Source organism: Cyanistes caeruleus, chromosome 38, assembly GCF_971803275.1.
Source record: "Cyanistes caeruleus chromosome 38, bCyaCae1.hap1.1, whole genome shotgun sequence".
Taxonomy (NCBI): Eukaryota; Metazoa; Chordata; class Aves; order Passeriformes; family Paridae; genus Cyanistes; species Cyanistes caeruleus.
Genome location: NC_141739.1, coordinates 1110769 through 1137515, shown reverse-complemented (window position 1 = coordinate 1137515; position 26747 = coordinate 1110769). Strand labels below are relative to the sequence as shown.

Below are 26747 nucleotides of genomic sequence, written 5' to 3'. Positions count from 1 at the left end.
CGGGCTCTTGGCCCCGCCCACAGAGGGGAGGGATTTTCGCGCCAAGCCCCATCCCGGCGCTGCTCAGTGACGTCATCGCGGCGCGCCGAGATCCAGCAAGGCCCCCGCTGCCCGCGGCCGGTGGGGCTGCCCCGGGCGCTGCCTGCGCGGGGCTCGCTCCCGGTGCTGCCCTCAGCGCTCCCGGTGCCCTCTCAGCGCTCCCGGTGCTGCCTCAGCGCTCCCGGTGCTGCCCTCACCGCTCCCGGTGCTGCCCTCAGCGCTCCCGGTGCTGCCTCAGCGCTCCCGGTGCTGCCTCACCGCTCCCGGTGCCCTCTCAGCGCTCTCGGTACCCGCTCCCGGTGCCCTCTCAGCGCTCCCGGTGCTGCCCTCAGCGCTCCCGGTGCTGCCTCAGCGCTCCCGGTGCTGCCCTCACCGCTCCCGGTGCTGCCCTCAGCGCTCCCGGTGCCCTCTCAGCGCTCTCGGTACCCGCTCCCGGTGTCACTTCACCGCTCCCGGTGCTGCCCTCAGCGCTCCCGGTGTTCGCTCACCGCTCCCGGTGCCCTCTCAGCGCTCCCGGTATCCCCTCACCGCTCCCGGTGCTGGTCCCGGTATCCCCTCACCTCTCCCGGTGTCCCCTCACCACTCCCGGTTCCGGTACCCGGTCCCGGTGTCCCCTCACCGCTCCCGGTGCTGGTCCCGGTACCCCCTCACCTCTCCTTGTGTCCCCTCACAGCTCCCGGTGTCCCCTCACCGCTCCCGGTACCCGGTCCCGGTCCCGGTTCCCCCTCATCACTCCCGGTTCCGGTTCCCGGTGCCGGTTCCCGGTGTCCCCTCACCTTTCCCGGTTCCCGTTCCCGGTCCCGGTTCCCCCTCACTTTCCCGGTTCCCGTTCCCGGTGTCCCCTCACCTCTCCGGTGCCGGTTCCCGGTGCCGTTCCCGGTGCCGGCTCCCGTTCCCGGTTCCCCCTCACCTCTCCGGTGTCGGTTCCCGGTTCCCGGTCCCGGTGTCCCCTCACCTCTCCGGTTCCCGGTCCCGGTGTCCCCTCACCTCTCCGGTGCCGGTTCCCGTTCCCGGTGTCCCCTCACCTCTCCGGTGCCGGTCCCGGTTCCCGTTCCCGGTTCCCCCTCACCTCTCCGGTGCCGGTCCCGGTTCCCCCTCACCTCTCCCGGTTTCCGTTCCCGGTGTCCCCTCACCTCTCCGGTGCCGGTTCCCGGTGCCGTTCCCGGTGTCCCCTCACCTCTCCGGTGCCGGTCCCGGTTCCCGGTGTCCCCTCACCGCTCCGGTGCCGGTTCCGGTTCCCGGTACCATGTCCCGGTGGGGTCGGTGCCCGCTGGTCGAGGACAGTTTCAGCCGCCTGGGCTCTCAGAGTAACGTGTACGGGCTGGCGGCGCTGCCCGGGCCCGGGCCCGGTGCCGGTTCCGGTGCCGGTGCCGGTTCCGGTTCCGGTGCCGGTTCCGGTACCGGGGGTCTCCTGGCGGCGGCGCTGAAGGGGAAGGTGCTGCTGTTCCGGTACCTGCAGCTGCGGCCCCGCCTGCGCCCGCTGGCCCGGGAGCTGCAGTTCACCTACATCCCCGGTACCGGCCCGGGGAACCGGGGAACGGGGGGGTCTGGGGGGTCTGGGGGGAATCCCGGGGGTCCCGGGAAGGGTTTCGGGGGGTCCCGGGGGGTTTTTGGGGGGTCCCGGGGGGGTTTGGGGGGCTCTGGGGATGAGCCCCGGGGGTCCCGGGGGGGTTTTTGGGGGTCCCGGGGGGGTTTTTGGGGTGTCCCAGGGGGTTTTTGGGGGTCCCAGGGGGGTTTTGGGGGGTCCCAGGGGGGTTTTGGGGGTCCCAGGGGGTTTTGGGGGTCCCAGGGAGGTTTTTGGGGGTCCCGGGGGGGTTTTGGGGGTCCCGGGGAGGTTTTTGGGGGTCCCAGGGGGGTTTTGGGGGGTCCCGGGGGTTTTTGGTGGGTCCAAGGGGGTTTTTGGGGGTCCCAGGGGGGTTTTGGGGGTCCCAGGGGGTTTTTGGGGGTCCCAGGGGGTTTTGGGGGTCCCAGGGAGGTTTTTGGGGGTCCCAGGGGGGTTTTTGGGGGTCCCAGGGGGGTTTTTGGGGTCCCAGGGGGGTGTTTGGGGGGTCCCGGGGAGGTTTTTGGGGGGTCCCAGGGAGGTTTTTGGGGGTCCCAGGGGGGTTTTGGGGGGTCCCGGGGGTTTTTGGTGGGTCCAAGGGGGTTTTTGGGGGTCCCAGGGAGGTTTTTGGGGGTCCCAGGGGGTTTTGGGGGGTCCCAGGGGAGTTTTTGGGGGTCCCAGGGGGTTTTTGGGGGTCCCAGGGGGGTTTTGGGGGGTCTCTGAGCGCCCCTCTCCCGCAGTCGATGCCGAGATCGTTTCCATCGATTCCTTCCCCAAATCCCCACCCCAGCGCGGCCTCGTGGTCGGGATCACCTTCATCAAGGTGGGCCGGGGGCTCGGGGGGTCCCGGGGAGGGCTTGGGGGGTCCCGGGGAGGGCTTGGGGGGTTCCAGAGGGGGTTTGGGGGGTCCCGGGGAGGGTTTGGGGGGTCCCGGGGAGGGCTTGGGGGGTCCCAGGGAGGGTTTGGGGGGTCCCGGGGAGGGCTTGGGGGGTCCTAGACGGGTTTTGGGGGGTCTTGAGGGTGTTTGGGGGGTCCCAGAGGGGGCTTGGGGATCCCAGAGGGGGTTTGGGGGGTCCCAGAGGGGGTTTGGGGGGTCCCAGGGAGGGTTTGGGGGGTCCCAGAGGGGGTTTGGGGGGTCTAGAGAGGGTTTGGGGATCCCAGAGGGGGCTTGGGGGGGTCCCAGAGGGGATTTGGGGGGTCCCAGAGGGGGTTTGGGGGGTCCCAGAGGGGATTTGGGGGTTCCAGATGGGATCTGGGGGGTCCCAGGGAGGGTTTGGGGGGTCCCAGAGGGGGCTTGGGGGGTCCCGGGGAGGGCTTGGGGGGTCCTAGACGGGTTTTGGGGGGTCTTGAGGGTGTTTGGGGGGTCCCAGAGGGGGCTTGGGGATCCCAGAGGGGGTTTCGGGGGTCCCAGGGAGGGTTTGGGGGGTCCCAGGGAGGGTTTGGGGGGTCCCAGAGGGGGTTTGGGGGGTCTAGAGAGGGTTTGGGGATCCCAGAGGGGGCTTGGGGGGTCCCAGAGGGGATTTGGGGGTCCCAGAGGGGATTTGGGGGTCCCAGAGGGGATCTGGGGGGGCCTTGAGGGGGCCTGGGGGGGTTTCAGAGGGGATTTGGGGGGTCCCAGAGGGGGTTTGGGGGGTCCCAGGGAGGGTTTGGGGATCCCAGAGGGGGCTTGGGGGGGTCCCGGGGAGGGTTTGGGGGGTCCCAGAGGGGGCTTGGGGGGTCCCAGAGGGGGTTTCGGGGGTCCCAGGGAGGGTTTGGGGGGTCCCAGATGGGATTTGGGGGTCCCAGAGGGGGTTTGGGGATCCCAGAGGGGGCTTGGGGGGTCCCAGAGGGGATTTGGGGGTTCCAGATGGGATTTGGGGGGTCCCAGAGGGGATTTGGGGGTTCCAGAGGGGATTTGGGGGTCCCAGGGAGGGTTTGGGGGTCCCAGAGGGGATTTGGGGGTCCCAGAGGGGGTTTGGGGGGTCCCAGAGGGGGTTTGGGGGGTCCCAGAGGGGGTTTGGGGGGTCCCGGGGAGGGTTTGGGGGGTCCCAGGGAGGGTTTGGGGGGTCCCAGATGGGATTTGGGGGTCCCAGAGGGGGTTTGGGGGTCCCAGAGGGGATTTGGGGGTCCCAGAGGGGATTTGGGGGTCCCAGAGGGGATCTGGGGGGGCCTTGAGGGGATCTGGGGGGGCCTTGAGGGGATCTGGGGGGTCCTAGAGGGGATTTGGGGGTCCCAGAGGGGGTTTGGGGGGGTCCCAGGGAGGGTTTGGGGGGGCCTTGAGGGGGTCTGGGGGGTCCCAGAGGAGATTTGGGGGGTCTAGAGAGGGTTTAGGGGGTCCCAGAGAGGGTTTAGGGGGTCCCAGATGGGATTTCGGGGGTCTAGAGGAGATTTGGGGGGTCCCAGAGAGGATCTGGGGGGTCCCAGGTGGGATTTGGGGGGTCCCAGATGGGATTTGGGGGGTCCCAGAGAGGATCTGGGGGGTCCCAGAGGGAATTTGGGGGGTTCCAGAGGGGATTTGGGGGTCCCAGAGGGGCTTTAGGGGTCCCAAAGGGGATTTGGGGGGACCCAGAGAGGATTTGGGATGGTTTTAGGGTCTCTGGGGTGGTTTTTGGGGTCTCTGGGATGGTTTTTGGGGTCTCAGGTTGGATTTGGGGTCTCTGGGGTGGTTTTGGGGTCTCTGGGGTGGTTTTTGGGGATCTTTAGGGTGGTTTTGGTGTCTCTGGGATGGATTTGGGGTCTCTGGGGTGGTCTTTGGGGTCTCAGGATGGATTTGGGGTCTCTGGGGTGGTCTTTGGGGTCTCAGGATGGATTTGGGGTCTCTGGGGTGGTTTTTGGGGGTCTCAGGATGGATTTGGGGTCTCAGGATGGTTTTAGGGTCTCTGGGGTGGTTTTTGGGGTCTCTGGGGTGGTTTTTGGGGTCTCTGGGATGGTTTTTGGGGTCTCAGGATGGATTTGGGGTATCTGGGATGGATTTGGGGTCTGTGGGGTGCTTTTTGGGGGGGTCTCAGGAGGTTTTGGGGTCCCCCCAGGACTCGGGGGACAAGCCCAGCCCCTTCCTCAACATTTACTGTGACTACGAGCCCGGCTGCGAGTTCGACCTCGACTCCGTGGCCCGTGAGAGACCCCGAAAACGGGATGGGGGACCCCAAAAACGGGATGGGGGACCCCAAAAACGGGATTGGGGACCCCGAAAATGGGATGGGGGACCCCGAAAACGGGATTGGGGACCCTAAAAATGGGATTGGGGACCCCAAAAATGGGATGGGGGACCCCAAAAATGGGATGGGGGACCCCAAAAACGGGATGGGGGACCCCAAAAACGGGATGGGGGACCCCAAAAATGGGATTGGGGACCCCAAAAACGGGATTGGGGACCCAAAAACGGGATGGGGGACCCCAAAAATGGGATTGGGGACCCCAAAAACGGGATTGGGGACCCCAAAAACGGGATGGGGGACCCCAAAAACGGGATGGGGGACCCCGAAAACGGGATTGGGGACCCCAAAAACAGGATGGGGGACCCCAAAAATGGGGCTGGGGACCCCAAAAATGGGATTGGGGACCCTAAAAACGGGATGGGGGACCCCAAAATGGGATTGGGGACCCCAAAAATGGGATGGGGGACCCCAAAATGGGATGGGGGACCCCGAAAACGGGATGGGGGACCCCAAAAACGGGATTGGGGACACCAAAATGGGATTGGGGACCCCAAAAACGGGATGGGGGACCCTGAAAACGGGATTGGGGACCCCGAAAACGGGATTGGGGACCCCAAAAACGGGATTGGGGACCCTAAAAATGGGATGGGGGACCCCAAAAATGGGATTGGGGACCCCAAAATGGGATTGGGGACCCTAAAAACGGGATGGGGGACCCCAAAATGGGATTGGGGACCCCAAAAACGGGATGGGGGACCCTGAAAACGGGATTGGGGACCCCGAAAACGGGATTGGGGACCCCAAAAACGGGATTGGGGACCCTAAAAATGGGATGGGGGACCCCAAAAATGGGATTGGGGACCCCAAAAATGGGATGGGGGACCCCAAAAATGGGATTGGGGACCCCAAAAATGGGATGGGGGACCCCAAAAACGGGATGGGGGACCCCAAAAACGGGATGGGGGACCCCAAAAATGGGATTGGGGACCCCAAAATGGGATTGGGGACCCCAAAATGGGATGGGGGACCCCAAAAACGGGATGGGGGACCCCGAAAATGGGATGGGGGACCCCAAAATGGGATTAGGGACCCCAAAAATGGGATGGGGACCCCAAAATGGGATGGGGGACCCCAAAAACGGGATTGGGGACCCCGAAAATGGGATTGGGGTCCCCAAAAATGGGATTGGGGACCCCAAAATGTGATGGGGACCCCGAAAACGGGATGGGGACCCCGAAAATGGGATTGGGGACCCCAAAAATGAAACTGGGGACCCCAAAAACGGGATGGGGGACCCCAAAATTTGATTTTGGGCCCCCCCAGGTTGATTTTGGGACCCCCAGGTTGATTTTGGGACCCCCCAAGTTGATTTTGGGACCCCCTGAGTTGATTTTGGGACCCCCAAATTTGATTTTGGGCCCCCCCTTTTCCCCCTCCCCAGAGAGCTGCCTGAACCTGGAGCTTCGCTTCACCCCCTTCCAGCTGTGCCACGCCCAGTGAGTCACCCCAAACACCCCAAAAACACCCCAAAACACCCCAAAATCCACCCAAAAAACCCCAAAATCCACCCAAAACACACCAAAAACCCAAAATCCACCAAAAATCCACCAAAAAACCCAAAAAACTCCAAAAAAACCCCAAAATCCACCTAAAACACACCAAAAAACCCAAAAAAACCCCAAAATCCACCCAAAACAAAACAAAAAACCCAAAATCCACCCCAAAAAATTCCAAAACCAAAAAAAACCCCTAAAATCCCCCCAAATCACCCCAAAAAACCCTCGAAATCCACCCAAAACACCCCAAAAACCCCAAAATCCACCCAAAACACCCCAAAACACAACAAAAACCCCAAAATCCTCCCAAAATCCACCCAAAACACCCAAAAAAAAACCAAAATCCCCCCAAAATCCACGCAAAGCACCCCAAAAACCACAAAAAACCCCAAAATCCACCAAAAACACACCAAAAAAACCCCCAAAAACCCCAAAAAAACCCCAAAATCCGCCCAAAACACACCAAAAAACCCAAAATCCGTCCAAAATCCGCCCAAAACACCCCAAAAAACCCAAAAAAACCCCAAAATCCACCCAAAACACCCCAAAAAACCCGAAATCCCCCCAAAATCCCCCCAAAACACCCCAAAAAAACCCCAAAAATCCCCTAAAAAACCCAAATCACCCCAAAATCCCCCCCAAAATCCCCCAAAATCCCCCAAAAAACCCAAAAAAACCCCAAATCCCCCCAAAATCCCCCAAAAAACCCAAAAAAACCCCAAAATCCCCCAAAATCCCCCAAAAAACCCAAATCACCCCAAAATCCCCCCCAAAATCCCCCAAAAAACCCAAAAAAACCCCAAATCCCCCCAAAATCCCCCAAAAAACCCAAAAAAAACCCAAAATCCCCCCCAAATCCCCCAAAAAACCCAAAATCTCCCCCCAAAAAAACCCAAAATCCCCCAAAAAATCCCAAATCACCCCAAAATCCCCCCAAAAAAACCCAAAAAATCCCCTAAAAACCCCAAATCACCCCAAAATCTGCCCGCAGGGTTCGTGTTGGGGAGCACCTGGAGACCGTTTTCCTGCTGAGCGGGAACGACCCCGGCATCCACCTGTACCGGGAGGTGAGAGCCAAAATCCCCCAAATTCACCCCAAAAACCCAAAAATTCACCCCAAAAACCCCCAAATTCACACCAAAAAACCCAAAAATCCACAAATTCACCCCAAAAATCCACAAATTCACCTGTACCGGGAGGTGAGAGCCAAAATACCCCAAAATACCCCAAATTCACCCCAAAAATCCACAAATTCACCCCAAAAACCCCCAAAAATCCACAAATTCACCCCAAAAAACCCCAAATCCACCCCAAAAATCCACAAATTCACCCCAAAAATCCACAAATTCACCCCAAATTCACCTGTACCGGGAGGTGAGAGCCAAAATACCCCAAATTCACCCCAAAAACCCCCAAATTCACCCCAAAAATACAAAAATTCACCCCAAATTCACCTGTACCGGGAGGTGAGAGCCAAAATACCCCAAATTCACCCCAAATTCACCCCAAATTCACCCCAAAAATCCACAAATTCACACCAAATCCACCTGTACCGGGAGGTGAGAGCCAAAATCCCCCAAATTCACCCCAAATTCACCCCAAATTCACCCAAAAACCCCCAAATTTACCCCAAATTCACCCCAAATTCACCCCAAATCCACCTGTACCGGGAGGTGAGAGCCAAAATCCCCCAAATTCACCCCAAAATCCCCCAAATTCACCCCAAAAATCTACAAATTCACCCCGGCATCCACCTGTACCGGGAGGTGAGAGCCAAAATCCCCCAAAATCCCCCAAATTCACCCCAAAAATACAAAAATTCACCCCAAATTCACCCCAAATCCACCTGTACCGGGAGGTGAGAGCCAAAATACCCCAAATTCACCCCAAAATACCCCAAAAATCCACAAATTCACCCCAAATTCACCCCAAATCCACCCCAAAAATCCACAAATTCACCCCAAATTCACCCCAAATCCACCCCAAAAATCCACAAATTCACCCCAAATTCACCCCAAATCCACCTGTACCGGGAGGTGAGAGCCAAAATCCCCCAAATTCACCCCAAAAACCCCCAAAAATCAACAAATTCACCCCAAAAATCCGCAAAAATCCACAAATTCACCCCAAAAATCCCCAAATTCACCCCAAAATCCCGGATTTCCGGGTGGAATTCCCAGATTTCCAGGAGAATTCCCGGATTTCCATTCCCGGATTCCCGGCTGGAATTCCCGGATTCCTGGCTGGAATTCCCGGCATTCCCGGATTCCCGGCTGGAATTCCCGGCTGGAATTCCCGGATTCCCGGCTGGAATTCCCGGCTGGAATTCCCGGCACTCCGGGGTGGAGTTCCCGTATTTCCGGGTGGAATTCCCGGATTTCCATTCCCGGATTCCCGGGTGGAATTCCCGGATTCCCGGGTGGAATTCCCGGGTGGATTCCCGGCTGGAATTCCCGGCATTCCGGGTGGAATACCCGGATTCCCGGCTGGAATTCCCGGATTTCCATTCCCGGATTTCTGGCTGGAATTCCCGGCTGGAATTCTCGCATTTCCGGGTGGAATTCCCGGATTTCCGGCTGGAATTCCCGGCTGGAATTCCCGGCTGGAATTCCCGGCACTCCGGGCCGTTGCCGTTGTTTTGCAGAACCCCGGCTCGCACCAGTTTGAGGAGCAGCCGATCCAGCTGCTCTTCCCCGAGCTGCAGGACGTCCCCAGCACGTAGGGGCCTTCCTCCTCCTCGCCTTCCTCATCCTCACCCTCATCCTCATCCTCACCTTCATCCTCACCTTCCTCACCTTCATCATCCTCATCCTCATCCTCATCTTCATCCTCACCCTCATCTTCATCCTCATCCTCATCTTCCTCACCTTCATCATCCTCACCCTCATCCTCATCCTCATCCTCACCCTCATCCTCATCCTCATCCTCACCTTCATCCTCATCTTCCTCACCTTCATCATCCTCACCCTCATCCTCATCCTCATCCTCACCCTCATCCTCATCCTCATCCTCACCTTCATCCTCATCTTCCTCACCTTCCTCATCCTCACCTTCATCCTCACCCTCATCCTCATCCTCACCCTCATCCTCATCCTCATCTTCCTCCTCATCCTCACCTTCATCCTCATCTTCCTCACCTTCATCATCCTCACCCTCATCCTCATCCTCATCCTCATCCTCATCCTCATCCTCATCCTCATCCTCACCTTCATCCTCATCTTCATCTTCCTCCTCATCTTCCTCCTCCTCTTCTTCCTCATCTTCCTCCTCCTCTCCTCCTCTTCCTCTTCCTCCTCTTCTCCTCTTTCTCTTCTTCTACTTCTTCCTCTTCTTCCTCCTCCTCCTCCTCCTGCTCCTCCTCATCTTCCTCCTCCTCCTCTTCCTCGTCCTCCTCCTCCTCTTCTTATTCCTCTTATTCCTCATCTCCATTTTTCCCATTTTTCCCGATTTTTCCCCGTTTTCCCCATTTTTTCCCCATTTTTTTCCCCATTTTCCCCATTTTTCCCATTTTTTTCTCCATTTTTTCCCCATTTTTCCCATTTTTTCCCCATTTTTCCCATTTTTTCCCCATTTTTTTCCCCATTTTCCCCATTTTTTCCCCATTTTTTCCCCCCATTTTTCCCATTTTTTTCCCCATTTTTTTCCCATTTTTTTCCCCATTTTTCCCATTTCTTTCCCCATTTTTTTCCCCATTTTTCACATTTTTTTCCCCATTTTTTCCCCATTTTCCCATTTTTTTCCCATTTTTTCCCCATTTTTTTCCCCCATTTTTCCCATTTTTCCCATTTTTTCCCCATTTTCCCCATTTTTTCCCCATTTTTTCCCCATTTTTCCCATTTCTTTCCCCATTTTTTTCCCCATTTTTCCCATTTTTTATCCCCATCATTCTCTGGCTCCATTTTTCCCATTTTTCCCATTTTTCCCTGTTTTTCCCCCATTTTCCCATCATTCTCTGGCTCCATTTCCTTCCCCATTTTTCCCATTTTTTTCCCCAATTTTTTCCCCTTTTTTCCATTTTTTTCCCCATTTTTTTCCCCATTTTTTTCCCCCATTTTTTCCCATTTTTCCCCATTTTTTTTCCCCATTTTTCCCCATTTTTCCCCATTTTCCCATCATTCTCTGGCTCCATTTCCATCCCCATTTTTCCCATTTTCCCCTGTTTTTTCCCCGTTTTCCCAGCGTTCTCTGGCTCCACGTCCAGCCCCTTTATCCCCATCATTCTCTGGCTCCATTTTTCCCATTTTTCCCATTTTTTTCCCATTTTTTTTCCCCATTTTCCCCATTTCTTTCCCCATTTTTTTCCCCATTTTCCCCATTTTTTTCCCATTTTTTCCCCCATTTTTCCCATTTTTTTCCCCATTTTTTTCCCCATTTTCCCCATTTTTTCCCCATTTTTTTCCACATTTTTCCCCATTTTTTTCCCATCATTCTCTGGCTCCATTATTCCCATTTTTCCCGGTTTTTTCCCCTTTATCCCCATCATTCTCTGGCTCCATTTCCATCCCCATCTTTCCCATTTTTCCCGTTTTTTCCCCATTTTCCCATCATTCTCTGGCTCCATTTCCATCCCGATTTTTCCCATTTTCCCCATTTTTTTCCCATTTTTCCCCATTTTCCCATCATTCTCTGGCTCCATTTCCATCCCCATTTTTCCCATTTTCCCCTGTTTTTTCCCCATTTTCCCATCATTCTCTGGCTCCATTTCCATCCCCATTTTTCCCATTTTTCCCTGTTTTTTCCCCGTTTTCCCAGCGTTCTCTGGCTCCACGTCCAGCCCCTTTATCCCCATCATTCTCTGGCTCCATTTTTCCCATTTTTCCCATTTTTTTCCCATTTTTTTTCCCCATTTTCCCCATTTTTTTCCCATTTTTTTCCCCATTTTTCCCATTTCTTTCCCCATTTTTTTCCCCATTTTTCCCATTTCTTTCCCCATTTTTTTTCCCCATTTTTTTTCCCCATTTTTTCCCCATTTTTTCCCATTTTTTCCCCATTTTTCCCATTTCTTCCCCCATTTTTTTCCCCATTTTTCCCCCATTTATCCCCATCATTCTCTGGCTCCATTTCCATCCCGATTTTTCCCATTTTTCCCATTTTTTTCCCCGTTTTCCCAGCGTTCTGTGGCTCCACGTCCAGCCCCTGTATCCCCATCATTCTCTGGCTCCATTTTTCCCATTTTTCCCTGTTTTTTCCCCATTTTCCCATCATTCTCTGGCTCCATTTCCATCCCGATTTTTCCCATTTTTTTCCCCGTTTTTTCCCCTTTATTCCCATCATTCTCTGGCTCCATTTCCATCCCCATTTTTCCCATTTTCCCCCATTTTTTTTCCCATTTTTTTTCCCATTTTTTTCCCCATTTTTCCCTGTTTTTTCCCCATTTTCCCAGCGTTCTCTGGCTCCATTTTTCCCATTTTTTTTCCTTTATTTCAATTTTTCTCTGGCTCCATTTTTCCCATTTTTCCCATTTTTTCCCCATTTCCCCATCATTCTCTGGCTCCATTTCCATCCCCATTTTTCCCATTTTTCCCTGTTTTTTCCCCGTTTTCCCAGCGTTCTGTGGCTCCACATGCAGCCCCTGTATCCCCATCATTCTCTGGCTCCATTTTTCCCATTTTTCCCTGTTTTTTCCCCATTTTCCCATCATTCTCTGGCTCCACCTCCAGCCCCATTTTTCCCATTTTTTCCCCCATTTTTCCCATTTTTTTTCCCATTTTTTTTCCCCCATTTTTTCCCCACATTTTTCCCCATTTTCCCATCATTCTCTGGCTCCATTTTTCCCATTTTTCCCTGTTTTTTCCCCATTTTCCCATCATTCTCTGGCTCCATTTCCATCCCGATTTTTCCCATTTTTTTCCCCGTTTTTTCCCCGTTTTCCCATCATTCTCTGGCTCCATTTTTCCCATTTTTTTCCCCATTTTCCCCTGTTTTTTCCCCTTTATTCCCATCATTCTCTGGCTCCATTTCCATCCCCATTTTTCCCATTTTCCCCCATTTTTTTTCCCATTTTTTTTCCCATTTTTTTCCCCATTTTTCCCTGTTTTTTCCCCATTTTCCCAGCGTTCTCTGGCTCCATTTTTCCCATTTTTTTTCCTTTATTTCAATTTTTCTCTGGCTCCATTTTTCCCATTTTTCCCACTTTTTTTCCCATTTTTCCCTGTTTTTCCCCGTTTTCCCAGCGTTCTCTGGCTCCACGTCCAGCCCCTGTATCCCCATCATTCTCTGGCTCCATTTTTCCCATTTTTCCCCATTTTTCCCCCGTTTTCCCAGCGTTCTGTGGCTCCATTTCCATCCCGATTTTTCCCATTTTCCCCCATTTTTCCCCATTTATCCCCATCATTCTCTGGCTCCATTTTTTCCCATTTTCCCCTGTTTTTCCCCGTTTTCCCAGCGTTCTGTGGCTCCACGTCCAGCCCCTGTATCCCCATCATTCTCTGGCTCCATTTTTCCCATTTTTCCCATTTTTTCCCCCATTTTTTCCCCATTTTTTCCCCATTTTTCCCCATTTTCCCATCATTCTCTGGCTCCATTTTTCCCATTTTTCCCTGTTTTTTCCCCATTTTCCCATCATTCTCTGGCTCCATTTTTCCCATTTTTTTTCCCATTTTCCCCTGTTTTTTCCCCTTTATTCCCATCATTCTCTGGCTCCATTTCCATCCCCATTTTTCCCATTTTTCCCGTTTTTTTTCCCATTTTTTTTCCCATTTTTTTCCCCATTTTTCCCTGTTTTGTCCCCATTTTCCCAGCGTTCTCTGGCTCCATTTTTCCCATTTTTTTTCCTTTATTTCAATTTTTCTCTGGGTCCATTTTTCCCATTTTTCCCACTTTTTTTCCCATTTTCCCCTGTTTTTCCCCCGTTTTCCCAGCGTTCTGTGGCTCCACGTCCAGCCCCTGTATCCCCATCATTCTCTGGCTCCATTTTTTCCCATTTTCCCCTGTTTTTCCCCGTTTTCCCAGCGTTCTGTGGCTCCATTTCCATCCCGATTTTTCCCATTTTTCCCCGTTTTTTCCCCGTTTTCCCAGCGTTCTGTGGCTCCATTTCCATCCCGATTTTTCCCATTTTTCCCCGTTTTTCCCCCGTTTTCCCAGCGTTCTGTGGCTCCACGTCCAGCCCCTGTATCCCCATCATTCTCTGGCTCCATTTTTCCCATTTTTCCCTGTTTTTTCCCCGTTTTCCCATCATTCTCTGGCTCCATTTCCATCCCGATTTTTCCCATTTTTCCCCGTTTTTCCCCCGTTTTCCCAGCGTTCTGTGGCTCCACGTCCAGCCCCATTTATCCCCATCATTCTCTGGCTCCATTTCCATCCCGATTTTTCCCATTTTTCCCCGTTTTTTCCCCGTTTTCCCAGCGTTCTGTGGCTCCATTTCCATCCCGATTTTTCCCATTTTTCCCATTTTTTCCCCCGTTTTCCCAGCGTTCTGTGGCTCCACGTCCAGCCCCTCCCCGGCTCCGGCCACCGGCTCTCGGCCCTGGGCTGCCAGAGCGGCTTCGTGCGGGCGGCGCGCGTCGACGAGGGGAGCCGAGGTCAGCCAGCCCCGCCTTCCCTGCGTGCCCGCAATTCACGGGATTCCCGGAATTCCTGAATCCCGAATTTCCTGAATTCCCTGAATCCCGAATTCCCGGAATTCCTGAATCCCTGAATTCCCAAATCCCTGAATCCCCTGAATCCTGAATCCTGAATTCCCTGAATCCCTGAATCCCCTGAATCCCTGAATTCCCAAATCCCTGAATCCTGAATTCCCAAATCCCTGAATCCTGAATTCCCCGGAATTCCCGAATCCCTGAATCCTGAATTCCCGAATTCCCTGAATCCCCTGAATCCCTGAATTCCCAAATCCCTGAATCCTGAATTCCCCGGAATTCCCGAATCCCTGAATTCCCGAATTTCCTGAATTCCCTGAATCCTGAATTCCCGAATCCTGAATCCCCTGAATCCTGAATTCCGGGAATTCCCGAATCCCCTGAATCCCTGAATCCTGAATTCTGAATTCCCGGAATTCCCAGAATTCCCTGAATCCTGAATTCCCGGAATTCCCTGAATCCCTGAATCCTTAAATTCCCGAATTCCTGAATTCCCTGGATTCCTGAATTCTGAATTCCCAAATCCCTGAATCCTGAATCCTGAATTCCCGGAATTCCGGAATCCCCTGAATCCTGAATTCCCGGAATTCCTGAATCCCTGAATTCCCTGAATCCTGAATTCCCGGAATTCCTGAATCCCCGAATCCCTGAATCCCAAAATCCTGAATCTTTAAATTATTTAAATCCCATTTTTCCCCATTTCTCCCCATTTTCCCCTGATTTTTCCCATTTTATCCCATTTTCTCCCCATTTTCTCCCATTTTCCCCCGTTTTCCTCCCGTTTTTCCCGGTTTTCCCGGTTTTCCCCCCGTTTCTCCCCTTTTCCCCCGTTTTCCCCCCGTTTTTCCTGTTTTCCCCCATTTTCCCTCCATTTTCTCCCCATTTTCCCCGTTTTTCCCCCCGTTTTTCTGGTTTTCCCCCCATTTTTTCCCGTTTTCCCCGTTTTTCCCCCGTTTTTCCCATTTTTTCCCGTTTCCCCCCCATTTTCCCCCCATTTTTCCCGTTTTCCCCCCGTTTTTCCCGTTTTTTCCCATTTTTTCCCGTTTTCCCCCCTGTTTTTCCCGTTTTCCCCCCCGTTTTCCCCATTTTTCCCCCCGTTTTTTCCCGTTTTTCCCATTTTCCCCGTTTTTCTCCGTTTTCCCCCCGTTTTTCCCGTTTTCCCCCCGTTTTTCCCCCCGTTTTTTCCCCGTTTTCCCCCCATTTTCCCGGTTTTCCCCCGTTTCCCCCCATTTTTCCCCCCATTTCTCCCCGTTTTCCCCGTTTTTCCCCCCGTTTTTCCCGTTTCCCCTGGTTTTCCCCGTTTTTTCCTGTTTTCCCCCCCGTTTTTCCCGTTTTCCCCCCGTTTCCCCATTTTTCCCATTTTTTCCCATTTTTCCCATTTTCCCCCCGTTTTTCCCCATTTTTCCCCCCGTTTTTCCCCCCATTTCCCCCCATTTCTCCCCCATTTTTCCCCCTGTTTTTCCCATTTTCCCCATTTTTTCCCCCGTTTTTCCCCCCGTTTTCCCCCCGTTTTTCCCCCCATTTTTTCCTGTTTTCCCCCATTTCCCCCCATTTTTCCCCGTTTTTCCCCCCATTTTTTCTCATTTTCCCGTTTTTTCCCCCATTTTCCCCCCATTTTTCCCCCCGTTTTTCCCCGTTTTCCCCGTTTTCCCCCCATTTTTCCCCATTTTTCCCCCGTTTTTCCCCCCATTTTTCCCATTTTTTCCGTTTTCCCCGTTTTCCCCGTTCTCCCCCCCATTTTTCCCCCCGTTTTTCCCCCCGTTTTTCCCGCCCCGTTTTTCCCCCCGTTTTCCCCCCGTTTTTCCCCCCGTTTTTCCCGCCCCGTTTTTTCCCGTTTTCCCCGTTTTTCCCGCCCCGTTTTCCCCATTTTCCCCCGTTTTTTCCCGTTTCCCCCCCGTTTCCCCCGTGCCGTGCCTCAGCGGTGCTGCAGAGCTGGAGCGTGCAGCAGGACGGGCCCATCTCCAGCGTGCTGCTCTTCCCCCTGCCCGCCGACGGCTGCCGTGAGAGACGGACGGACAGACGGACACACAGACACACAGACACGGACACAGACAGACACACACAGACAGACAGACAGACAGACACAGACGGACACACAGACAGACAGACACACAGACAGACAGACACACACACACACAGACACAGACAGACACACAGACAGACACACAGACAGACACACAGACACACAGACAGACACAGACAGACACACGGACAGACAGACACAGACAGACAGACAGACAGACACACAGACAGACACACGGACAGACAGACAGACACAGACACAGACAGACACAGACACACAGACACAGACACACACAGACAGACACACACAGACAGACAGACAGACACACACAGACACACAGACACACAGACAGACAGACACAGACAGACACACAGACAGACACACAGACACACAGACACACACACAGCGCCGGGAAAAACAAACGGGGCGGGAAAACGGGGCAGGAAAACGGGGGGAAAAACAAACGGGAAAAAACGGGGGAAAAACGGGGGGAAAAACCGGGAAAACGGGAAAAAACGGGGCGGGAAAAACGGGAAAAAACGGGGCGGAAAAATGGGAAAAAAACGGGAAAAAACGGGGCGGGAAAACGGGGGGAAAAACGGGGGGAAAAATGGGAAAAACCGGGGGGAAAACGGGGCGGAAAAACGGGGGGAAAAACAAACGGGAAAAAACGGGGGAAAAACGGGGGGAAAAACAGGAAAAAACAGGGAAAAACGGGGAAAACGGGAAAAACGGGGGGAAAAATGGGGGGAAAAATGGGGAGAAAAAGGGGGGGAAAATGGGGGGGAAAATGGGGGGAAAAACGGGGAGAAAAACGGGGGAAAAACGGGGAAAATGGGAAAAAAACGGGGGAAACGGGGGGAAAACGGGAAAAATGGGGGGAAAACGGGGCGGAAACCAGGGAAAATGGGGAAAACGGGGGGAAAACGGGGAGAAAACGGGGAGAAAAACGGGGGATATGGGAAAAAATGGGGCGGAAACCAGGGACAATGGGGAAAAACGGGGGGAAAAATGGGGAAAACAGGAAAAAACGGGGAGAAAACGGGGGAAATGGGAAAAATGGGGAGAAAACGGGGGAAAATGGGAAAAAAACGGGAGAAAACGGGGCAGAAACGGGAGAAAACAGGGAAAAACAGAGAGAAAATGGGGGAAAACGGGAAAAAATGGGGAGAAATGGGGAGAAAACGGGGAGAAATGGGGGGAAAATGGGAAAAAATGGGGAAAAATGGGGGAAATGGGAAAAAATGGGGGAAAATGGGAAAAAATTGGGGAAAAACGGGGAGAAAATGGGGGAAAATGGGGGAAAAAATGGGAAAAAATGGGGGGGAAATTGGGGGGGAAATGGGAAAAACGGGAAAAAACAGAAAAAAAATGGGGGGGAAAATTGGGGAAAAATGGGAAAAAACGGGAAAAAACCTGGAAAAAATGGGGGCAAATGGGAAAAAAGGCCCAGGTTCCCCAAATTCCCCGGTTTTGTGCCCGTTTTTCCATGGAATTCCTCATGGAATTGCCTTTTTCCAGAGGATCCCGAGGATTCCTGGAGCCTCCTGGTGAGCAGCGCCCTGGAGGCGGCCGTGGTTTATCGGTGAGCGCCGCAATTCCCAGCGTTCCCAAATTCCCAGAAAATCCTCCCTCAATCCCAGAGAAATCCCAGGGAAATCCCACAAAAAAATCCCCAAAATCCCGAAAAAATTCCCAAAAAATCCTCCCTCAATCCCAGAGAAATCCCAAGGAAATCCCACCAAAAAAAACCCTAAAAATTCCAAAAAAATCCCCAAAAAATCCCAAAAAATTCCCAACGAAATCCAAAAAAAAATCCCAAAAATCTCCCAAAAAATCCCCAAAAATCCCCAAAAACCCCCCAAAAATCCCCAAAAAATCCCCCAAAAATCCCAACAAAATCCCACAAAAGAATCCCAAAAAATTCCCAGAAAATTCCCCAAAAATCCTTAAAAAATCCCAACAAAATCCCACAAAAAAATCCCAAAAATCTCCTAAAAAATCCCCCAAAAAATCCCAAAAAATCCCCAAAAATCCCAACGAAATCCCACAAAAAATCCCAAAAATCTCCTAAAAAATCCCCCCAAAAATCCCAACGAAATCCCCCAAAAAATCCCAAAAATCCCCCAAAAATCCCAAAAAAATCCCACAAAAAAATCCCCAAAATCCCGAAAAAAATCCCCCAAAAAATTCCCAAAAAATCCTCCCTCAATCCCAGAGAAATCCCAAGGAAATCCTACAAAAAAATCCCCAAAATCCCGAAAAATTCCCCCAAAAAACCCCAAAAAATCCCAATGAAATCCCACAAAAAATCCCCAAAATCCCGAAAAAAATCCCCCAAAAAAATCCCAAAAAATCCTCCCTCAATCCCAGAGAAATCCCAAGGAAATCCCACCAAAAAATCTCCAAAATCCCGAAAAAAATCCCCCAAAAAATCCCCCAAAAATCCAAAAAAAATCCCAAAAAATCCCCCAAAAATCCCAAAAAAATCCAAAAAAAATCCCAACAAAATCCCCCAAAAATCCCAAAGAAAAATTCCCAAAAAATTCCCAACAAAATCCAAAAAAAATCCCAAAAAATCCCCCCAAAAATCTCCCAAAAAAATTCCCAAAAAATTCCCAAAAATCCCCAAAAAATTCCCAAAAAATTCCCCAAAAATCCCAACAAAATCCCACAAAAGAATCCCGAAAATCCCTAAAAAATCCCCCAAAAATCAAAAAAAAATCCCAAAAAAACTCTAAAAAATCCCAAAAAAATCCCCCCAAATGGGATGGATTTTTGGGATGAATTTTGGGGATTTTGGGATGGATTTTTGGGATAAATTTAGGTTTTTTTGGGGGTATTTTTGAGATGAATTTTGGGGATTTTGGGGGTATTTTTGAGACGAATTTTGGGGATTTTGGGATGGATTTTTGGGATGAATTTTGGGGATTTTGGGGGGGATTTTTGGGATGAATTTTGGGGATTTTTGGGATGGATTTTGGGACAGATTTGGGTATTTTTGGGCTAAATTTGGGGTTTTTTGGCGGGATTTTTGAGACGAATTTTGGGGATTTTGGGCTGGATTTTTGGGATGAATTTTGGGGATTTTGGGATGGATTTTTTGAGACGAATTTTGGGGATTTCGGGATGGATTTTTGGGATGAATTTTGGGGATTTTGGGGATGGATTTTGGGACAGATTTGGGTATTTTTGGGATAAATTTGGGGTTTTTTGGCGGGATTTTTGGGATGAATTTTGGGGATTTTGGGGATGGATTTGGGGACAGATTTGGGTATTTTTGGGCTAAATTTGGGTTTTTTGGGGGGGATTTTTGGGATGAATTTTGGGGATTTTGGGATGGATTTTTGGGATATATTTTGGGGTGGATTTTGAGTATTTTTGGGGGTATTTTTGGGCTAAATTTGGGGTTTTTTGGCGGGATTTTTGAGACGAATTTTGGGGATTTTGGGCTGGATTTTTGGGATGGATTTTGGGACAGATTTGGGTATTTTTGGGATAAATTTGGGTTTTTTGGGGGGGATTTTTGAGACGAATTTTGGGGATTTTGGGCTGGATTTTTGAGACGAATTTTGGGGATTTTGGGCTGGATTTTTGAGACGAATTTTGAGGATTTTGGGCTGGATTTTTGGGATAAATTTTGGGGATTTTGGGATGGATTTGGGCTGGATTTTTTGCCCATTCCCATGGGGATCACAGGCGGATCCTCTCCCGGGGGCTTTCGGATCCTCTGGAGCTCCCCGGGAGCCGCGGCTCCGACGCCGTCGTTTGCGCCAAAGTCACCGACGTCGATTTCGACGGCGCCGCCGAAATCCTGCTGGGCACCTACGGCCAGGTGAGAGCCCGGGAATTCCCAATTCCAGAGGATTTCCCACTCCCATGGGGCTTTCCCAAAATTTCCCTGGATTTTCCCTGAATTTCCCCAAATTTTCCCCCAATTTTCCCCCAATTTTCCCAATTTTCCCCAATTTTCCCCAAATTTTCCCCCAATTTTCCCGATTTTCCCCCAATTTTCCCAATTTTCCCCAATTTTCCCCAATTTTCCCTGAATTTTCCCCCAATTTTCCTTCAATTTTCCCAGATTTTCCCCAAATTTTCCCCCAATTTTCCCCAATTTTCCCCCAATTTTCCCCAATTTTCCGAATTTTCCCCAAATTTTCCCCCAATTTTCCCCAAATTTTCCCCAATTTCCCCAAATTTTCCCCAAATTTTCCCCAATTTTCCCCAAATTTTCCCCCAATTTTCCCCCAATTTTCCCCCAATTTTCCCCAAATTTTCCCAATTTTCCCCCAATTTTCCCCTAATTTTCCCCAAATTTTCCCCAAATTTTCCCCAAATTTTCCCCCAATTTTCCCAATTTTCCCCAATTTTCCCCAATTTTCCCCAATTTTCCCTGAATTTCCCCAAATTTTCCCTGAATTTCTCCCAATTTTCCCCAAATTTTCCCCCAATTTTCCCCAATTTTCCCCAATTTTCCCAATTTTCCCTGAATTTCCCCTGAACTTTCCCCAATTTTCCCTGAATTTCCCCAAATTTTCCCTGAATTTCTCCCAATTTTCCCAATTTTCCCCCAATTTTCCCAATTTTCCCCCAATTTTCCCCAATTTTCCCTGAATTTCCCCAATTTTCCTTGAATTTTCCCCAATTTTCTTTGAATTTTCCCCAATTTTCCCTGATTTTCCCCAAATTTTCCCTGAATTTCTCCCAATTTTCCCCAAATTTTCCCCCAATTTTCCCAATTTTCCCCCAATTTTCCCCAATTTTCCCTGAATTTCCCCAAATTTTCCCTGAATTTCCCCAAATTTTCCTTGAATTTTCCCTGAATTTTCCCTGAATTTCCCCAATTTTTCCCCAATTTTCCCAATTTTCCCCAATTTTCCCTGAATTTCCCCAATTTTCTTTGAATTTTCCCCAATTTTCCCTGATTTTCCCCAAATTTTCCCCCAATTTTCCCAATTTTCCCCCAATTTTCCCCAATTTTCCTTGAATTTTCCCCAATTTTCCCTGTTTTTTCCCCAATTTTCCCTGAATTTCCCTGAATTTCCCCAAATTTTCCCTGAATTTCCCTGAATTTCTCCCAATTTTTCCCAATTTTCCCTGAATTTCCCCAAATTTTCCCTGAATTTCCCCAAATTTTCCCTAAAATTTCCCTGAATTTCCCCAAATTTTCCCCAATTTTCCCTCCCTGGTTTTCCCCTAAATTTTCCCCTGATTTTTTCCCTGTTTTTTTCCGACCCAAATCATTCCCAAATCCCTGGTTTTTCCCCAATTTCCCATTTTTTCCCCAATTTCCCATTTTCCCCCCAATATCCCATTTTTTTCCCCAAATTTCCCATTTTTTCCCCAATTTCCCATTTTTTTCCCCATTTTCCCCCCATTTCCCCAGGATTTGCTGTGTTACAAGTTCTCCTCTCCGGTGTTGTTTATTCCCAATATCCCATTACCATTCCCAATATCCCATTTTTCCCCCCAATTTCACATTTTTTCCCCCCAATTTCCCATTCTTTACCCCAATTTCCCATTTTTTTCCCCAAATTTCCCATTTTTTCCCCCAAATTTCCCATTTTTTCCCCAAATTTCCCATTTTCCCCCGTTTTTCCCCAGGACCTCCTGTGTTACAAGTTCTCGGGGCCGGTGTTGTTTATTCCCAATATCCCATTACCATTCCCAATATCCCATTACCATTCCCAATATCCCATTTTTTACCCCAATATCCCATTTTTTTCCCCCAATTTCCCATTTTTCCCCCCAATATCCCATTTTTTCCCCAAATTTCCCAATTTCCCCCCGTTTTTCCCCAGGACCTCCTGTGTTACAAGTTCTCGGGGCCGTTTCCTGTCTGGTGTTGTTTATTCCCAATATCCCATTACCATTCCCAATTTCCCATTTTTTCCCCAATTTCCCATTTTTTCCCCCCAATTTCCCATTTTTTCCCCCAATATCCCATTTTTCCCCCCAATTTCATATTTTTTTCCCCCCAATATCCCATTTTTCCCCCCAGTTTCATATTTTTTTCCCCCCAATTTCCCATTTTTTTCCCCAATATCCCATTTTTTTCCCCAATTTCCCATTTTTTTTCCCCAAATTTCCCATTTTTTCCCCCAAATTTCCCATTTTTTCCCCAAATTTCCCATTTTTTTCCCCAAATTTCCCATTTCCCCCCGTTTTTCCCCAGGATTTGCTGTGTTACAAGTTCTCCTCTCCGGTGTTGTTTATTCCCAATATCCCATTACCATTCCCAATTTCCCATTTTTCCCCCCAATATCCCATTTTTTCCCCCCAATTTCATATTTTTTTCCCCCCAATTTCCCATTTTTTACCCCAATATCCCATTTTTACCCCCAATTTCCCATTTTTTCCCCCATTTTCCCATTTTTTTCCCCAATTTCCCATTTTTCCCCCAATTTCCCATTTTTTTCCCCAATTTCCCATTTTTTTCCCCAATTTCCCATTTTTTCCCCCCAATATCCCATTTTTTCCCCCCAATATCCCATTTTTCCCCCAAATTTCCCATTTTTTACCCAAATTTCCCATTTTTTTTCCCCAATTTCCCATTTTTTCCCCAAATTTCCCCATTTCCCCCCGTTTTTCCCCAGGATTTGCTGTGTTACAAGTTCTCCTCTCCGGTGTTGTTTATTCCCAATATCCCATTACCATTCCCAATATCCCATTTTTTACCCCAATATCCCATTTTTTTCCCCAAATTTCCCATTTTTTCCCCAAATTTCCCCATTTCCCCCCGTTTTTCCCCAGGATTTGCTGTGTTACAAGTTCTCGGGGCCGTTTCCTGTCCGGTGTTGTTTATTCCCAATACCCCATTACCATCCCAAATTTCCCATTTTTTTCCCCAATTTCCATTTTTCCCCCAATATCCCATTTTTCCCCAAATTTCCCATTTTTTTCCCCCAATTTCCCATTTTTCCCCCCAATTTCATATTTTTTTCCCCCCAATATCCCATTTTTTACCCCAATTTCCCATTTTTTACCCCAATTTCATATTTTTTTCCCCCCAATTTCCCATTTTTCCCCCCAATATCCCATTTTTTCCCCCAATTTCCCATTTTTCCCCCCAATTTCCCATTTTTTTCCCCAATATCCCATTTTTTACCCCAATATCCCATTTTTTCCCCCAATATCCCATTTTTCCCCCCAATTTCCCATTTTTTACCCAAATTTCCCATTTTTTTCCCCAATTTCCCATTTTTTCCCCCATTTTCCCCCCATTTCCCAGGATTTGCTGTGTTACAAGTTCTCCTCTCCGGTGTTGTTTATTCCCAATATCCCATTACCATTCCCAATACCCCATTACCATTCCCAATATCCCATTTTTTACCCCAATCTCCCATTTTTTTCCCCCAATATCCCATTTTTCCCCCCAATTTCATATTTTTTTCCCCCCAATATCCCATTTTTTCCCCAATATCCCATTTTTTCCCCCAAATTTCCCATTTTTTCCCCCAATTTCCCATTTTTTCCACCCAATATCCCATTTTTTCCCCCAATTTCCCATTTTTTCCCCCAAATTTCCCATTTTTTCCCCAAATTTCCCATTTTTTTCCCCAAATTTCCCATTTTTTTCCCCCAATATCCCATTTTTCCCCCCAATTTCATATTTTTTTCCCCCCAATTTCCCAATTTTTTACCCAAATTTCCCATTTTTTTCCCCAAATTTCCCATTTTTTCCCCAAATTTCCCATTTTTTTCCCCATTTCCCCCCGTTTTTCCCCAGGATTTGCTGTGTTACAAGTTCTCCTCTCCGGTGTTGTTTATTCCCAATATCCCATTACCATCCCAAATTTCCCATTTTTTCCCCCAATATCCCATTTTTCCCCCCAATTTCATATTTTTTTCCCCCAATATCCCATTTTTTACCCCAATATCCCATTTTTCCCCCCAATTTCATATTTTTTTCCCCCCAATATCCCATTTTTTCCCCAATATCCCATTTTTCCCCCAATTTCCCATTTTTCCCCCCAATTTCCCATTTTTTCCCCCAATATCCCATTTTTCCCCCCAATTTCATATTTTTTTCCCCCAATATCCCATTTTTTACCCCAATTTTCCATTTTTTACCCCAATATCCCATTATTTTTTCCCCAAATTTCCCATTTTTTCCCCAAATTTCCCATTTTTTTCCCCAATTTCCCCATTTCCCCCCGTTTCCCCAGGACCTCCTGTGTTACAAGTTCTCGGGGCCGTTTCCTCTCCGGTGTTGTTTATTCCCAATATCCCATTACCATTCCCAATTTCCCATTTTTCCCCCCAAATTTTCCATTTTTTCCCCAAATTTCCCATTTTTTCCCCCAATATCCCATTTTTTCCCCAAATTTCCCCATTTCCCCCCGTTTTTCCCCAGGACCTGCTGTGTTACAAGTTCTCGGGGCCGTTTCCGGGCCGTTTCCGGCCGCTCTGGTGCCGCCGTTTTCCGTCCCCGCTGCTGGCGCTGGAGCCGCTGGATCTGACGGGGGATGGGCTGCGGGAGCTGGCCGTGGTCTGCCTGGGGGGGCTGCACGTGCTGCAGGTGGGGACCCCCGCAATTCCCAAAAATTCCAGCCCCTTTTCCCAAAAATTCCACAGAATTCCCAAAAATTCCAGCCCTTTTCCCAAAAATTCCAGCCCTTTTCCCCAAAATTCCAGCCCTTTGCCCAAAAATTCCACACCATTCCCAAAAAATTCCACAGAATTCCCAAAAAATTCCAGCCCTTTTCCCAAAAATCCCACACCATTCCCCAAAAATTCCAGCCCTTTTCCCAAAAATTCCACAGAATTCCCAAAAATTCCACAGAATTCCCCAAAAATTCCAGCCCTTTTCCCAAAATTCCAGCCCTTTTCCCAAAAATTCCACAAAATTCCAGCCCTTTTCCCCAAAAATTCCAGCCCTTTTCCAAAAATTCCACACCATTCCCAAAAATTCCACAGAATTCCCAAAAATCCCAGCCCTTTTCCCAAAAATCCCAGCACTTTTCCCAAAAATTCCAGCCCTTTTCCCAAAAATTCCACAGAATTCCAAAAAATTCCAGCCCTTTTCCCAAAAATTCCAGCCCCTTTCCCAAAAATCCCACACCATTCCCCAAAAATTCCAGCCCTTTTCCCAAAAATCCCACACCATTCCCAAAAATTCCAGCCCTTTTCCCAAAAATTCCACACCATTCCCAAAAATTCCAGCCCTTTCCCCCCAAATTCCAGCCCTTTTCCCAAAAATTCCCACACCATTCACAAAAATTCCAGCCCTTTTCCCAAAATTCCCACACCATTCACAAAAATTCCACAGAATTCCCAAAAATTCCAGCCCTTTTCCCAAAATTCCAGCCCTTTTCCAAAAAATTCCAGCCCTTTTCCCAAAAATTCCACAGAATTCCCAAAAAATTCCAGCCCTTTTCCCAAAAAATTCCAGCCCTTTTCCCAAAAATTCCAGCCCTTTTCCCCAAAATTCCAGCCCTTTTCCCAAAAATTCCACAGAATTCCCAAAAATCCCACACCATTCCCAAAAATTCCCGGATTATTCCTGGATTATTCCCAGGTTTTTCCCAGATTTTTCCCGGATTTTTCCCGGGTTTTTCCCGGGTTTTTCCCGGGTAATTCCCAGACAATTCCCGGATTTTTCCCGGATAATTCCCGGATTTTTCCCAGGGTAATTCCTGGATTTTTCCCGGATTTTTCCCGGATAATTCCCGGATAATTCCCGGATTTTTCCCGGGTTTTTCCCGGGGTAATTCCCGGATAATTCCCGGATTGTTCCCGGTTAATTCCCGGATTTTTCCCGGATTTTTCCCGGATAATTCCCGGATTTTTCCCGGGTAATTCCCGGATTGTTCCCGGGTAATTCCCGGATTTTTCCCAGATAATTCCCAGACAATTCCCGGATTTTTCCCGGATTTTTCCCGGGTTTTTCCCGGATAATTCCTGGATAATTCCCAGATTTTTCCTGGGTAATTCCCGGACTTTTCCCGGGTTTTTCCCGGATTTTTCCCGGGTAATTCCTGGATAATTCCCAGATTATTCCCGGGTTTTTCCCGGTTAATTCCCGGATTTTTCCCGGGTAATTCGCGGATTTTTCCCGGATTTTTCCCGGATTTTTCCCGGGTAATTCCCGGATAATTCCCGGATTTTTCCCGTGTTTTTCCCGTGTTTTTCCCGGGTAATTCCCGGATTTTTCCCGGGTTTTTCCCGGATTTTTCCCGGATAATTCCCGGGTAATTCCCGGATTTTTCCCAGATTTTTCCCGGTTAATTCCCGGGTAATTCCCGGATTTTTCCCGGATTTTTCCCGGGGTTTTTCCCGGTTAATTCCCGGATTTTTCCCGGGTTTTTCCCGGGTTTTTCCCGGGTAATTCCCGGGTTTTTCCCGGATTTTTCCCGGATTTTTCCCGGATAATTCCCGGATTTTCCCCAGCACAGCCTGGAGCCGACGGCGCGGCTGCTCCGGGAGCGGCTCCGGCGGGAGCTGCGGGAAAAGGGAAAAACAACGGAAAAAAACCCGGAAAAACCGGAAAAAACGGAAAAAACGGAAAAAGAGGAAGAAGAGGAAGAAGAGGAAAAGGGGGGGGAGGGGCCGGGGGGGTCCCCGCGCTGCCCCTCCCCCACCCCACCCCCCCCCGATTCCCAATAAAAACATTCCCAGAAATCCGAACCGGAATTCCCGGGAATTCCCCCCCCAAAAAAAAAAAAGGGATCCGGGGGGGAGGGGAGGGGGGAGGGGAGGGGTGGGGGAGGGGTCCCGAAAGGGGCGGAGACCCCGAATTGGGGGAGGGGAGACCCCAAATTGGGGGGGAGGGGACCCCGAATTGGGGGGGGAGGGGGAGGGGGAGGGGAGACCCCAAATTGGGGGGGAGGGGGAGGGGAGGGACCCCAAATTGGGGAGGGGGAGGGGAGACCC

General features: G+C 50.1%; 1 protein-coding gene across 5 annotated transcripts; it reads left to right on the top strand.

Moving 5' to 3' along the window:
• Window positions 1-67: 67 nt before the first annotated feature.
• Window positions 68-26501, top strand: KPTN (kaptin, actin binding protein). Of its 5 annotated transcripts, XM_086871961.1 has the most exons (13): window positions 68-265; window positions 508-1553; window positions 2320-2402; window positions 4588-4672; window positions 6158-6212; window positions 7264-7339; window positions 8917-8990; window positions 13683-13792; window positions 15769-15849; window positions 17394-17457; window positions 19572-19707; window positions 24229-24393; window positions 26265-26501. In XM_086871961.1, the coding sequence occupies exons 2-13, from the start codon at window positions 1286-1288 to the stop codon at window positions 26478-26480; spliced, it is 1413 nt and encodes a 470-aa protein (XP_086728087.1). In that variant the 5' UTR covers window positions 68-265; window positions 508-1285; the 3' UTR covers window positions 26481-26501. The 5 variants fall into 5 exon arrangements, with proteins under 5 accessions (XP_086728087.1, XP_086728085.1, XP_086728083.1 ...); XM_086871959.1 differs by having other exon boundaries at window positions 81-1553; XM_086871957.1 differs by having other exon boundaries at window positions 81-1553; window positions 24229-24487; window positions 24554-26384.
• Window positions 26502-26747: the final 246 nt, after the last annotated feature.